At 41.7% G+C, this 13,831-nt stretch overlaps 4 protein-coding genes across 4 annotated transcripts in view; 2 read left to right on the top strand and 2 right to left on the bottom strand.

The window, feature by feature from the left end:
• Positions 1–2,363, bottom strand: part of LOC128734212 (solute carrier family 25 member 16-like) — a 44,501-nt gene extending 42,138 nt beyond the window's left edge. Inside the window, exon 1 of the mRNA XM_053828275.1 lies at positions 1,344–2,363. Within this exon, the coding sequence (XP_053684250.1) occupies positions 1,344–1,491 (148 nt within the window). The 5' untranslated portion in view covers positions 1,492–2,363. The remainder of the gene's footprint in view (positions 1–1,343) is intronic.
• A 3,763-nt stretch (positions 2,364–6,126) lies between these two features.
• Positions 6,127–6,664, top strand: LOC128733476 (EKC/KEOPS complex subunit LAGE3). The gene is made up of 2 exons (XM_053827084.1): positions 6,127–6,257; positions 6,406–6,664. The coding sequence occupies exons 1-2, from the start codon at positions 6,232–6,234 to the stop codon at positions 6,662–6,664; spliced, it is 285 nt and encodes a 94-aa protein (XP_053683059.1). The 5' UTR covers positions 6,127–6,231.
• An 11-nt stretch (positions 6,665–6,675) lies between these two features.
• LOC128733475 (phosphatidylinositol N-acetylglucosaminyltransferase subunit P) lies at positions 6,676–7,307 on the top strand. Its single transcript, XM_053827083.1, has one exon. It carries the CDS (start codon positions 6,676–6,678, stop codon positions 7,267–7,269), a length of 594 nt encoding a protein of 197 aa, XP_053683058.1. The 3' UTR covers positions 7,270–7,307.
• Positions 7,299–9,565, bottom strand: LOC128733474 (nucleolar GTP-binding protein 2). Its single transcript, XM_053827082.1, has 2 exons — positions 8,833–9,565; positions 7,299–8,770 (listed from the first exon to the last, which is right to left on the bottom strand). The coding sequence occupies exons 1-2, from the start codon at positions 9,421–9,423 to the stop codon at positions 7,334–7,336; spliced, it is 2,028 nt and encodes a 675-aa protein (XP_053683057.1). The 5' UTR covers positions 9,424–9,565; the 3' UTR covers positions 7,299–7,333.
• Positions 9,566–13,831: the final 4,266 nt, after the last annotated feature.

Below are 13,831 nucleotides of genomic sequence, written 5' to 3'. Positions count from 1 at the left end.
AATCCAGTGGAGCATTCGACACAGTAAACTCAGTAGACGATAGAAAGACAGAAATGAAATGGCAAAACATGGCAAAGAAATCGCATATTTTTGCTTCCAAAAACCCAAAAAAAAACCAAATCAGACTGTAGATGTGTATTTTATGAACGAAGCCACCTTTAGATCCCGCTTGTTGAGCCGCTGATGTTTTTTGCATCACTTCACCGACTTTGGTGTGTGCTGCTTTGCAAGAGGATTTGTATCGGCTCGAAAATTGCTGCCCGTTGAACGGTATGGAAGCTGCTTGGATTTATGAAGCGCAATATTAGGTATATGAAATGAAACATACCATATTGCAGTACACAAATTCGTAGAGATTGTTTACATACCTATATCTTAACCTGCTTTTGAAGTAAACCCCTTTAATTTTTTTGGAAATTAGACAAAAAGCATAGTGCTACACTTTTTTTATAACACTCTATAGCAGCAAGTGCGAGCTTATACCATCTACGAAATCTTAGTTCTGTACGAGATAATTTTTGTCGCTTTTGTAATACCGGAAGTGAAACTTCGGAATCTTTGTTTGCAATTGTTGAGCACATCAGTGCAGTCATTAGAAACAAATAATGCCACAATAGTACAGGATAATGGACGTAGAGGTTTCGTGAAAAAACAGTCGAAAGTCTCGAAAAATCAGAATTTAGATTTCGTTGAGCTGATTGCAAACAATAATCGCTGCAACCCAGTAATTTTTTTTGTAAAGTTTGTGCACAGACAAGTATTATTTCTTTTGCAATTTTCGAAATTATTATTTTCACAGCCATAGTTTTGTAACTATTCATTTTATTTCCTCATGCATTAGTAAATTTCAACCATTTATTGAACCATCGTGATATCCTCCTCTGAAACTCAAAGTCAGCGCTGCTGATTGATTTGATCATTAATCGCTTTAAAGGTCGAGTTATAGGTCCATTAAATTTACATGATTTTTTCCCAAGCATACCAACATTTTCTAGTTAAACAGATTTATATTGTAAGCGTCTAAGAATCCAAGTCGGTGCAAGTATATTTCATTTCCCCCTTTTTTGGCAAATAAATTTTCTAGGTCAACCAAATACTACTTGAACATTATCACTTCCAACTGTGTCTTTTCTCGTTATGTACTCGAACTTTACTGGTGTTAGGCATTACCGCTGACAATGACTATGAAACGAGCACTCGAGTGACGTACTATGCTTCGATGCTTGCCAAACAAACGCAAAACACAACCCAAACAAGTGATTTATTTTCGGTACTGATTTCCTTGCTTTAAATTACGTCTTTGAATGATTAAAAAAAAGCGTAAACAGGAATCCCGAGCTTACCACCAGCTAACAGGTTCTTCATGATGAAATCCATATTTTTCCGTGCAGCTTCGACCGTGGCAGAGGCAGCAGCAGCCGTGGCAGCTGCACCGGTCGCCGTAGCCACTTCCGTTTTGGTGTTGGTGTCTCTGTTTTTGAGTGATTCCATGCTTGCGGTAGATGCAGTTAGCCTTCTTCAGTCGAAATGAACCGGACTGGGGACTGGCTTAAAGTACAGACAGCAGCTCCAAACGCACCACCAAAACACAATCACCGATAAGTAGGCCACAAGCTACTCGATATTTTATCACGCGCTTCGTGTTCCGGCTACTGATGACCGAGACCCCCAACGTTCACCATCCACTAGCTATATGCTTTATTTGGAACAAACTTATTTTCTTTTTTCTCGATTGCCTTGCCCCTTGTAATTGATGCAGACACCAGACGCAACTAAAATCGATTAATTGTGAATCATTTTAATTTCTATCTATCTCCACTGAATGCAAAAACCGAACACTTTCTCTTATCACTCTATAGGGCAAAGATTAGCACGGATTTACAGCAGGTCAAATCAATCGAGGCCACTTTGGATCCGCTATGAATCTTCTCTTTAACACTAGATCAGAGAACTGATCAAGGCAAGATCATTGCCTTTTGCAATACACTATCAAAAGACTGCAGAAGAGTCAGCGCACTGCGATAACCGTAGACGTCAGCAGGAGATATCTTCCGAAAAATATCCACGTAACGACCGGGCAATTTTGGAAGTGAAAGTTTTGTTTCGCACTTGCTTTTGACACTGTGGCTAGCTGACGCAAGGCCACCGCGGATAGTACACAGATAGCAGAGCAACCGAGACAGAGGGCACGGAAAGAAACACACGCGACCGATCGCGACGAAGATCCAACTGGTTATGATCGCTCGTTGGTTAGCGGTCAGTAGTAATGAGTTCAGCGCGCTCTCCGTGAGTTGTACGTATGAAGGAACTTGTAGTTTTTAGCTCGCAACTCGCGAAACGGACAACGCTACGCTAATGGCCTGTGGATTTACTACAGCGGCTGGAACACAAGAGAATTTTTACAACAGGCGGTTCCGAAGAGAAAATAAAAACATTTATATGGAATGTTGACATTGACAGATGACAGTTCGCAGTTTTGTTTGCCCCTGAAGCTGAAGATGCGACAGTTTGTGATTCCAACGGTGAGTTGAAAAAAGGGTCTAACTTACATTAATGAGCTTGCTGAGTATCCAGCTTTTCACAATCCATAATGGCGGACCTATTCGTAATATTTGAACAGCATTTTTGACATTTCTCTAATACATCGCCCGTTTTCTTTCCGTACATTCCTTTAGTTTTACCGCGAACGTCTCTTTTGTTTACTGTTGATGTTTGCCTCATTCTCATGCACTAACACACACATAACTGGAAAGCTCTATATATTTAACCTATATTTACACGCTTAAAATATTTAATAAACGAAACACGGACCATCAGCAAACGGCAACAGGCAACGTAACGAAACGAACCGTCAGTGATGGTCGCATGCATTTCAACGTGCGTATTCACACGCATCCAGAACGTCACATCATGGAATGTCAAGGTATTCGTGTGAATGCATACGACCATCACTGACGGACCGTTCCGTCACGAGAAAGTTTGAGTTAGAGTCCCACTTCAAGGGGTCGGACACTCAGCACATAGTGCCCCGGCACTGCAGAGATATCAAACGGCACACCTCTAAAGCCTTATAAAAATAACATTTATAGGGCTTTACACACCTCCGGTTCAATTTTACATATGAAATGGGAGCACTGCCAGTTGTCAAAATCATCTCGCACGGTTGCCAGATCTATCAGATTTTAACGCATTTAACAAATCTTGCAGTTCGGCACTTTCGGTACATCATCGGCACAGTTCGGTTCGTTTCAAGTCGCCTAACATAAAAACGGCTGTACCGAGTGACCGACCCCTTGGTCCCACTTACAAATTGAACTACCTTATATGGTCGGTGTTCAGACCGGACCAAGTCGCACAATTTGAAAAATGAGTTAATGACAGCCCGTAAAAAAATTTACATTAAATTTTGTAGTATATACAATGCGTTTACAAATTTTTTTTTTGTATAGACATTCAAACTTATGGTAAATTTATTGTATAAGTGTCTCAAATTCAATTTTTCATATTGTTGTTTCTAATTTTATGCAATAGAATTGGCCATATTTCATCACAAAATAACTGCTTTTTTTAATATTTTATTTTTTCGCTTAAAAAAATTACCATTGAAGGACGATAACTTTCACTGTCGATGAAAATTTTTGTTAGCGAAAAAATAGATTTTTTTATGGTTAAGATACTCAACAACCCGTCATTTTTATGGTAGAATCTCTTAAAACCATAAAAGTTATGGTGGACTACAACAAGTTTGATGGTTTGGTTATCGTTTCTGACGATAAGTTTTATTTTTTACTGTATTTTGTACATTGGCGGAACTACCGCTCATTTCTAGGGGAGGCTATAGTCCACGGCATTTTTTTCGACCATTATTTTGATCGGCCAGGTCCATTTTTCTAGAGGGGGGGCTAAGTCTCTCCTATAGGGGAGGCTTAGCCCCCCCTAGTTCCGCCAATGATTTTGTATCCTACTATTACTATTATTTTTATCTTCGTGCTATGGTATTGCGATTATTATCTAAAAATTTTCTTTCGTCGGTTTAGTTGTGCGCTTAAAAGTTGCGCGCAGCCTAGCGCGCAGCTCTGTTCTGGTTGCTCGCAGTCAAAGTATCTCTTTTACACTCATACGAAATCTCGTAAGAAACTGTCAACGCAAGAGTGATGAGAAAAGCAACAACTCCGAGGCTCGAGATTCAAGTTGTTCGACAAAGGTCCTTTTCACCTTAGAATTCTCCAATCGGCGGACGTCGTAGCGGCATCCAACTTTTTCCTCCCGTCGTTGGACACGTGCGACGCGCAGACGTATCTCAGCGATAACAAGATGATGGTCGGATGCAATATCAGCGCTGCGTTTGTTGCGTACATCAAGAAGGCTCCTTCTCCACTTCCGGCTGATGCAGATGTGGTCGATTTGGCTTTCTGTTCGGCCGTCGCGGGAAACCCACGTGACTTTATGTACTGGTCTATGGGGGAAGAGCGATCCACCAATGACCATGTCGTTATTACCACAGAATTCTGTAAACAGCTCCCCGTTTTCGCTCATCTCTCCTAGGCCATGGCGTCCCATGACGCGTTCAAGGTCCGCGTTGTTTGAGCCAATCTTCGCGTTGAAGTCGCCCATGTGAATTTGGATGTCCCCCTTCGGGATTTTCTCAACCACGCTGTTCAGCTGGCTGTAAAAACTTTCTTTCTCCTGCAGGTCGGCAGCATCTGTTGGCGCATAGCACTGGATTACCGTAAGGTTCCTAACCCGTGTTCTGAATCTGGCAACAATTATTCGCTCATTTATCGGTTCCCACTTCATCAGGGCCGCATGTGCCCCTGGGCTCAGTAGGAATCCAACTTCTCTTTCTCGAGTAGCATTTTCACCTCGTATGCCAGAGTAGAGCAAGACTTGCGCGGATGATGTCCTGTGTTCGCCAATACCCGGCCAGCGGACCTCGCTCAGCCCCAGGATTTCAAGCTTCAGGCGGCTAGCTTCCCTTGCAAGTTGTGCCAGCTTGCCCTGCTGGGCAAGGGTCAGTATATTCCATGTTTTGCTATTCCATGATTCGTGTCCGTGTTTTCATGCTAAAGGTCGTTGCCAATAATCCAGAGAGACTTCTTCTTTTATTTTTGGTAACTTTTTTTATGTTCTGGTACAGTAGGCTGTTAACCTAAGGTCCTTATCCCGCAGATGGGGCTGCCATCTTAATGTGGCCGGGAGCTACTTTGCCCCCTTTCCTGTTAGCATACGACAACCGAAGTTGCGTACCCCAGCCGGCACCTCGTGAAAGTAGGAATAGGAGTTAATGAACAGAGGTTATGGAATGCACATGTTCACCCTTTGCCAGCTTTTTTTTTTATCATATATTACCATTAATAGAGAAAATAATCTGGATTAATCCAGATACAGCTGCAAAGCACAATATAAGGTATAATGCCAAAGTTGCTAAGCAAGAGGAAACAAATTAATTTTTTTTTTTGAACTTTTTTAATATTCCCGGTCAACCTAACCGTCAATTATGTTTGACCCTATAAGCAGGGTTGCCATATGCACAGATTATTCTGTGTTTGACAGATATTTGAAAGAAATCGCCTGTACAGAATCTGTATGCATAGAATACAGATTTTCGCCAAATTACACAGATTAAACAGATTTTTGAGCTTGTCCATTAGAGTGAAAGAGACGGAAATAGTCAGCAAAATGAATCTCTATCTCTTTCACTCTCATTGTTTTGCATTGGACAGATTTTTGCACAGATATTTTTCCATGCCGTACAGATTGTCAGATTTTTCCAACAAAAAACACAGAATTATATGTGGCATCCCTGCCTATAAGTAGTGCCGTTATTATTGTAAACGCATTCATTTCGTATCACCAGGCTTCAGATTAAGGTTATTCCAGAGGGGAAACACGGTATTCGTAACAAAAATTCAACATACCCCGGCTAACTTCTGCTGGGTTACGTAATATTTAAATAGTACTTTTTCAAAACAAAATTCGAAATTCCGGTCATGTCGGTTTGTCGGATTAGTGGGGTTGTACTGTATCGCTGAATCTATGAGATCTGCCGTATAATGTTAGCTACAGGGGCTAAAAATATACTTTTTATAAACAAAACCAAAAAAATTGGTACTTTGTGGCAGAGGAGTGAACAACTATGGTTAATAAATTATTTTGAAATTAATTATAAAATTAATGATTGAAAATCGTATCTAGATCTCTTTATAATCTAGTTTGTCTCTTGCTTTTATTATGTCCAATAGCAGTGATATAACAGTGTAAGTATTTAATTAACTTATAATCCCTTCACTAATTGGAGACCGGATCCTAAAACGACAGTAAAATAGCTACAAATAAATACATTTTGTTTATCTAGCTGTGATATACAACAAATGAATTTAATGTTAAACTAATTTCAATTTGCAGAAACCTTCGCGTACCTTTCCCGACCAATCGAGAAGCGCAAATAGCCTACGACGTATTGAGGGTAGATACCGAACCAAAGCGTAGTTTCATCGAAAAAAACATCAAACTTGATGGTAATCAGTTGCTGGTTGAATTTCGCGGGCAGCAAGCTAAAAACGTCCGCGTCGGTGTAAACTCCTTTTTTGAATCGTTGCTACTCTGTTGTGAAACACTGCAGCAGTTCGGACCACCGGTAACGGAATCATATAACCACTATTAGCCGCTCAAGTTATGGCGGAACACACGCCAGCTCCGACGCCGTCACGTGCCATCTACGGGTTTTTTCTGTATTTGCTATTTCAAACACTTTTCATTTTGTACGTACTATGGGCCTTTATTCCAACGGATCTGTTGGAGCGATTTGGGTTGAGTTATTTGCCCGACAAATATTTTGCTTTGTTCGTACCAATTTTGGTGCTTGTGGCGGTAACATTGTTCGCTTTTTTGATTTATCCGGCACTATCGTTGGCTATGATGCCCGACATGGACGATCCATCGACCGTGACCGATCGGTTCGCTATCGTGCGCTGTCGATATAAATATCCCGATAGGACCGTTTGCGGACAGAAGATTGACCAACCATACGAACACAGCTGGGCGGTGAAAGCATTTTGCTCGAAACATTCGATACGAGTGACGACGGCTAGCGATTTGCGTGGCAGCGTAAGGATTTCCAACTATTGTGACTGCCCAGAGGAAGAGCACTGTTTGCTGCGCAAAGAGCCGGGGCACTTGGCGAAGTTACGAACGAAGCAGATGGTACCGGCGGTGGCGGACTTAAATCTGGCTGAGGTTAGTCGGGTTTTGTATCGTAAAAGAATGTAACGGATTTTAAATACATTTAATTTCAAATAAATTGATGATAAAAACTAAAAAATTATTTGCAAATTTAATTCGGAATAGCAGGTTTTTTGTTTCGGTTACGATTTTTAACGTTATGAGTTTCGTAGAAATTACTACCAATCTTCCTACGCTTGGATGCTCGTTCCGCTGCTCTTCGCTGCTTGGCAGTTAACTTAGGCTGCTTAGCTCCCTCCGGCTTATCGTCATCGGCGACTGTAAAGTTTCCGCTGGCGGTTTTAGTTTGAACCTTTTCTGTCGCCGTAGAACTGGCGGATGATTTAGTTTTTGCGCTCTTGTGAACCACCTTTCCACTCTCTTCATCGTACTCATCTTCAGAGTAGAAATCGGAAATACCGGATGATTCTTCGTCGTTTTCGTTTTCTTCGTTTCCAGAAGCTTTGCGTTTCTTTTTTGCTTCTGCCATTCTTTCTTGCTTCAATTTTTCCAGCAGTTCCAGATCGATTTTGTCGATTTCACGAACGTCTTCACTCTCAAACTCCAGATTGACCACAATTTTGCGGAAGTCCTGAATCTGGAACAATTGCTTACCCTTTTTAATCGATTCTGGAATTGTGGGTGTGGCGGTAACTCCGGAGAAAGTACTCTTTTGATCATCTTCAGTTGCTCCTGTTTCTGTTTGATCCGAGGCGGAATTGGGTATTTCAAAGCCCTCTGGTGGAACGTAAAACGGCAGTCGCCCGCGCTGCCAATCATTAAGCATCATTTTCGCTACCGTCGGGACATCCGGCTCTCCTTTCTTAAGAAGTTTTCCAGACTTTTTAGCAAGCTGCTCCAGAAAATCAATGTGTGAACTCCACTCCGCGATGCCATAAGTTTTGCTAATGTACTCTTTTCGAACTCGCTTCAACACATCTTCAATATAATCTTCCGGATTGCTGACCAATTCGACTCGTACGACTCCTTTCAGAACCTTCTCCGTATCGGTTTCGGCTGTGGGATAAACCACTCCCGGGCAATCAATCAGGAAAATTCGCTTCATCAGAGTAATGTACTGCCAAACTTTCGTTTCTCCCGCAATCGGAGCTACCTTGCAGACCTTCTTACTTCGTAGGGCATTGATAACCGACGATTTACCCACATTTGGATAGCCAATAAAACCAACGCTGATCTGTTTCTTGTCCACATGTAACTTTCCAATCTGTCGCAGTAAATTAATTAGCGCTCCCTTACCGAAAGGATGTGTTAGAGAGGCATGAAAAGCAATCGTCGGATATTCCTTACTCAAAAGAGCCACCCAGCGCTGCGTTACCCAGATTGGAACCAAATCCACCTTGTTCAGGATGAAAAACAAATGCTTGTGTGGTTTTTCCTTTTTCAAAAATCCTTCAATGTACTTCGACCGTGTCCCCATAGGGTCGCGGGCATCCAGCACCTGCAGCAAAACATCCGCCGAATCAATCACCTTGTGTAGCTCATTCCAGATTCGTTTGCTCTGACCAGCAGCGAAAATCCATTCGCGAACCTACAACACCACAAAACGTTAATAATTCCACTATTACTATATTTCAAAACAAAATAACTCACCTGATCTCTCACGCCTCCGTTATCTCGTTCCAAATCTCGATCCTTACTGTCATCGTATCGGTCCGCCGATTCCTCTGCCGTTCGCGTCAAATCTTCCAGATCACGAACCTTTAAGGCAGGTTTTTTCCGCTGCACCTTTGGGCCAAAAGTGGTCTCAAAACCCTCGGTGTCCAACAGATGCACTCGCTGGTAGCGTGCGGTTTCGTTTAGCAAGGTGATCGGCAGCTCGGTCGGCTTCATTACCACCTTGTAAGGATCACGGACCGCCTTGCCCATCTCGTCCTGAAACTTTTGCAACGAGCTTTGCGAAATCACACGCGAATTGGCGAACCATTTGGGCGATGGTTCCACTCGCGATACGGTTCCACTGGCTACCCATCCTTGAAAGGGTGCGGGAGTTAGAATTTTACCTCTATGGTCGCGTTTGGCTTTAAAATTTCGGTACATCTGCAGCCGCTTGATGGTAGCTTTGGTACGGGGCTTGGCCACGCCTTTAAGGCCCTCGGTCGACCGTTCCGGGTTCATCGAGTGTTTCGACTTGTTGGTCGACATTTTACGGGGTGGACCCGAGCGGGAACTTACTTTCGGCATGATGAACCTTTTATCTGGAACCACACAAAACTCCAAGAACTAGCAATGAATGCAAGAAAGCACTGTTTTTGGATTAAACTATTATTATTCGGTCACAATTCGGTTCCAGTCAGATCAGCAATCAGCCAGTCGAACCCGAAGAGAAACGTGGTTTTGTTTTGAACTTGGCTCGATCGCTGCTGTTGGTGTGCGTGTCTGTCATTCATGTGTTGTTTGCCAATGAAATCCTGTGACTGAGCTCATTTCAGAAAAAAATCTGCACTCTACCAGAAAAGTACTAAGGCTGTGAACCATTTCGCGAAATTTTTAACTTTTTGGTTAAAATTTGACAGTTCGATGGTTATTTCTCCTTGAGTGGTTAAAATCAGTTCAGAATGTGAACCATTTCATATTTGACGGATTGATAGTTTTTTTGCTCAATGAGAGCATATAAGGTGAGGACGAAAATATTGTTTTTTTCTGTCCGAGTTAAAATCGGAGGAATTTTTGATGTTCATTTGCTTTTATTTGATAGATAAAATTCATCTCATTTCAACCCGGGTTGTTTGAACAAATTTATAGTGCGATAAGCATCCATACCAATGTAAAAAAATCTAACGAAAAATTAGTGAAACTTGTCGAAGCTCTCTTCCTCACCTGTGCATATCTCATTGGCTCTCAGAACTTGGTTAAAACTAACCATGCTCCCGAGCAGGGTTATTTTCGGAAAACCATCGAACTGTCAAATTTTAACCAAAAAGTTAAAAATTTCGCGAAATGGTTCACAGCCTAAACAAAAATGTAAAAATCATTTACACATTTATGTAAATTTTATTCATTGTCCCTTGCAGCTAAATGTACACTGAGAAAACTTTTCGTATAGTTTCTATGTGTCCCACATATAGATTTTTGCAATGTGCCCAGTAAATGATCTTTATGTGCCAAACAGTTATCATTTATGTGCAAGCGAAAAATTAGCACATACTATTCATATGCGTATATTTTTTATGTGTATAATTGCACATACTATTCATACGCGTATAATTTTTATGTGTATTTCTGGGAGGATTGTGTATATATGCAGCTCATGATAATCATATGAGGTTGCATATAGAAATTTACTATTAGTTATGTGCAGAATATTTTGAGTGTATATTGCTGTTGCAGTTGAAAAGTTAAATTAAGGGCATATTGAGTAGTTTCAACCTAGCTTTAAGTAAATCCGACCTATTTACAGGTAGAATCATCACCAGTTCCAACCCGGATTGAATAAACCAAGTAGCTGGCAGGCAGCCATGTTGTTGATGCCAACATGTTAGCGTTAGCGTAAACGAGATATCATATATTCGCCACTCTTCCCACAAGTGCAGAAAATTTTCTAAATATGTGCTTGAATTTGGAACAGGATGGAAAATTTGACTGAAATATGTGCTCTGCAGTGTGACAAACGGAGAAACACAACTAGCAATCTATTTTTCGGTTTGTTCCTCCAGCATCAGCTGTTCCCCAAAATGAGGTAAACATCATGTATATACACCGACCCCCCGGCACATCGCCATTTTTCTATGACTAAAATCTAAACGTCAAAAGCACTGGGCGGGAAATCACTTCATAGAAATTCTATGGAGCCGCCATTGTTGTTTGGGGCCCAGCACCGAGAGGCCCATCAGTATGGGGGTACTGTCAAATCATATGTGAGAGTGTATTGGTGACACCGGGCTGATATACACGCGTATTTCGTGTTCGCTAGTGTGGGTGCTTGAGCTGTCAGAAAGCTCTATAAGAGTGTACACTCAAGTCGCTTTTTACGCGAAGGATACGTCCCGCGTAAATCAAAACCGCGTAAATTCCGAAAATTGCTTTAAAAAAACCGCGTAAATTCCGAAATTCGCGTAAAAAACCGCGTAAATTCCGAAATTCGCGTAAAAAACAAAATTTCGCGTAAAAATACTCTGTGAATTTCAACACTACGCGAAAAAATAGACGTTTTGAACACATCCGCGGAAATTCCGAAAATCGCGTAAAAAACCGCGTAAATTCAGAAAATCGCGTAAAAAACCGCATAAATTCCGAAATTCGCGTAAAAAACCGCGTAAATTCCGAAAATCGCGTAAAAATAGTCGCGTAAAAAGCGACTTGCGGTCTTGCTTGCAGTGATCCATTTTGTATTTCGAGCAGTCTTGCTCTGGTTTTCGAGTAGTATTGCTGCCGTTGTGTTTTTGAACAATCTGGCATCTCTGGTTTGTGGCGTGAAAAATTAACGGTATATATTTTTTACATTTCAAGTTCGCTTCGAATTCAATCTTCATGCAATTTCAAACTGTTTTTTCGGCGCAGCGTGGTTTTTATTTTCGTTTTTTCGATACTAATCAATAATTGAATAATTATTGATGAAATAAAATTTCCGTTTAAGTGCAAAATTATATTGGTGCCTTGTGTTTTGTGTAGTGTTTGAAAAAGCCTTCGAGGGTGCGGTTACAGTGAGATCTTATGAGAAATCTGATAAAAGTGCGTCTAAACGCTGCAATGCAGCATAATATTGAAGAAAAGTGAAAAAGTGTGTTATATATTCTTAGTTGTTCGAGTCTTTCGCTACTTGATAAAGTAATACTTTTAAAAAGAAAAAGTAATGCTTTGGTTCGTTTCCAAAGTATCATTCGCACCGGTAAGTTTTTTTTGAATAAATACCTGGGTATTTCAATTTAAAATAGGTGCAATGAAGGCACTACACTAGGCTAACCAGACGTCCTGGATTATGCGGGACTATCCCGGATTTGGATGGCTTGTTTCGGTTTACTGAGTGTCCCGGAAAGTGTCCTGCATTGATTAATTTTTTAATCGAAACAGTTTCTAAGGATGAAACAGCAAATTATGTTACATTAAAGGAAAAACTACTGCTGACACCGCTCGTCAGCCGGTGACACCCTCCCTAGTCACCGCCCCGGCCCCGGCCAGCCGCCATCTCGAACTCCTCATCTGACCAATGTCGCTGGTGACTGTTCTCTTCCTCTTCAGCTTTCGCTTCATTATCCCCCTGTATTTCAATACTGGACGAACTCGGGGACAATTTGGTGCACTCAGCTTTTTTGAGATGAACTGAAGTTCATTGTTTATTGTAGCATGTCTGCTGAAACTCCGGTAGGCTATCATGGGACTTAATGAAGGGCAAAATCCGTCTGATCAGGCACCTACATCTCCTGTAGGTACGTGTATCTCCGAATTCTTATCTGTCACAAAAAAAACTGGTTTTCACACGGATGCCAATGAAACATCTTTTGCCAAATCATGACCTTTTATGACGAACCCGGCTCGCGGTAGCGTTTGTAGCAGATTCGAGACTAGTTTTGGGGATACCTGGGAATTTAACCCCTGAGTTTGGCTGAAATCGGCCTTCTCTGAAGCTTATTCATCATCGAGTCAAAAACATGCATCGCGTTTCGTCACCATCCGGCCGCACAGCCCACAAGACCGGATTCTAGCCTGTTGGGCTACCCATTTGCTCGCTAACACTTGTTAGCCATTCCGAGGCAGACTCGCCGTACAGTACAGCGGTCAGTATTCCGTTTCTTCGTCAAGGCACGATCCGTGATGCTGAGATCAGCCTTGACTTTCCGAATGACCCCAGGGATGGTTCGATCACTTTGACTCAATTTTGATTCATTTGACAGTAGCGTCCTAACCGAGCAAAACTTGACAAATTGATGTATGGGACATTTGTAGATAATAACTAGATCTACAATTTTGCTGAATAAAGTGTTACTGTATCTTTTATAGTTACGGTGCTACAATGCTAGTACCTCATTAGTAACTAAATGAACGTTCATTTAGTTACTAAAGAGGTACTAGCACTGCAGCGCCGTAACTACAAAAGTTACAGCAACACTTTATTTAGCAAAATTGTAGATCTAGTTATTATCTACAAATGTCCCATACATCAAATTGACAAATTTTGCTCGGCTGAGACGGTAGTGTCAAATGAATCAAAATTGAGTCAAAGTGATCGAACCATCCCTGAATGACCCTCAACCGCAGTTGACGAGTTCAACTCCAACGTCTGGTCTGTACCTTGCGCCCTGAGTTTCCTTGCACCCGTCAGTTACTCACACCACAGCTCTTGTAGGATAATACGTCAGTCCCACCAGCTCCCGAACCGACGCTGGTGGATTCTGCGGGTGACCGCACACAATTACTTTCATTTCTCCTCCTGCATGATGAATATCTCGAAATTACAATACCTTTAAACTGCGAAAGAAATTTACCGAGCAGAACTGTTTACAAATAGCACAACGCTACCAAAAGCTAGCCTTCACGGCCACAGGGAGCGCCGCTATCGCCCGACATTTCTGCAAGATCTGTCGGATAGTAAAAATTTGGTCCATAGTTGCGCGAGCCCCCATGAAACCCGCCTGATAATTCCCTACGAAACCTT

Source organism: Sabethes cyaneus, chromosome 2 (assembly GCF_943734655.1).
Source record: "Sabethes cyaneus chromosome 2, idSabCyanKW18_F2, whole genome shotgun sequence".
NCBI classification, from domain to species: domain Eukaryota; kingdom Metazoa; phylum Arthropoda; class Insecta; order Diptera; family Culicidae; genus Sabethes; species Sabethes cyaneus.
This window is presented reverse-complemented; position numbering and strand designations above follow the sequence as displayed.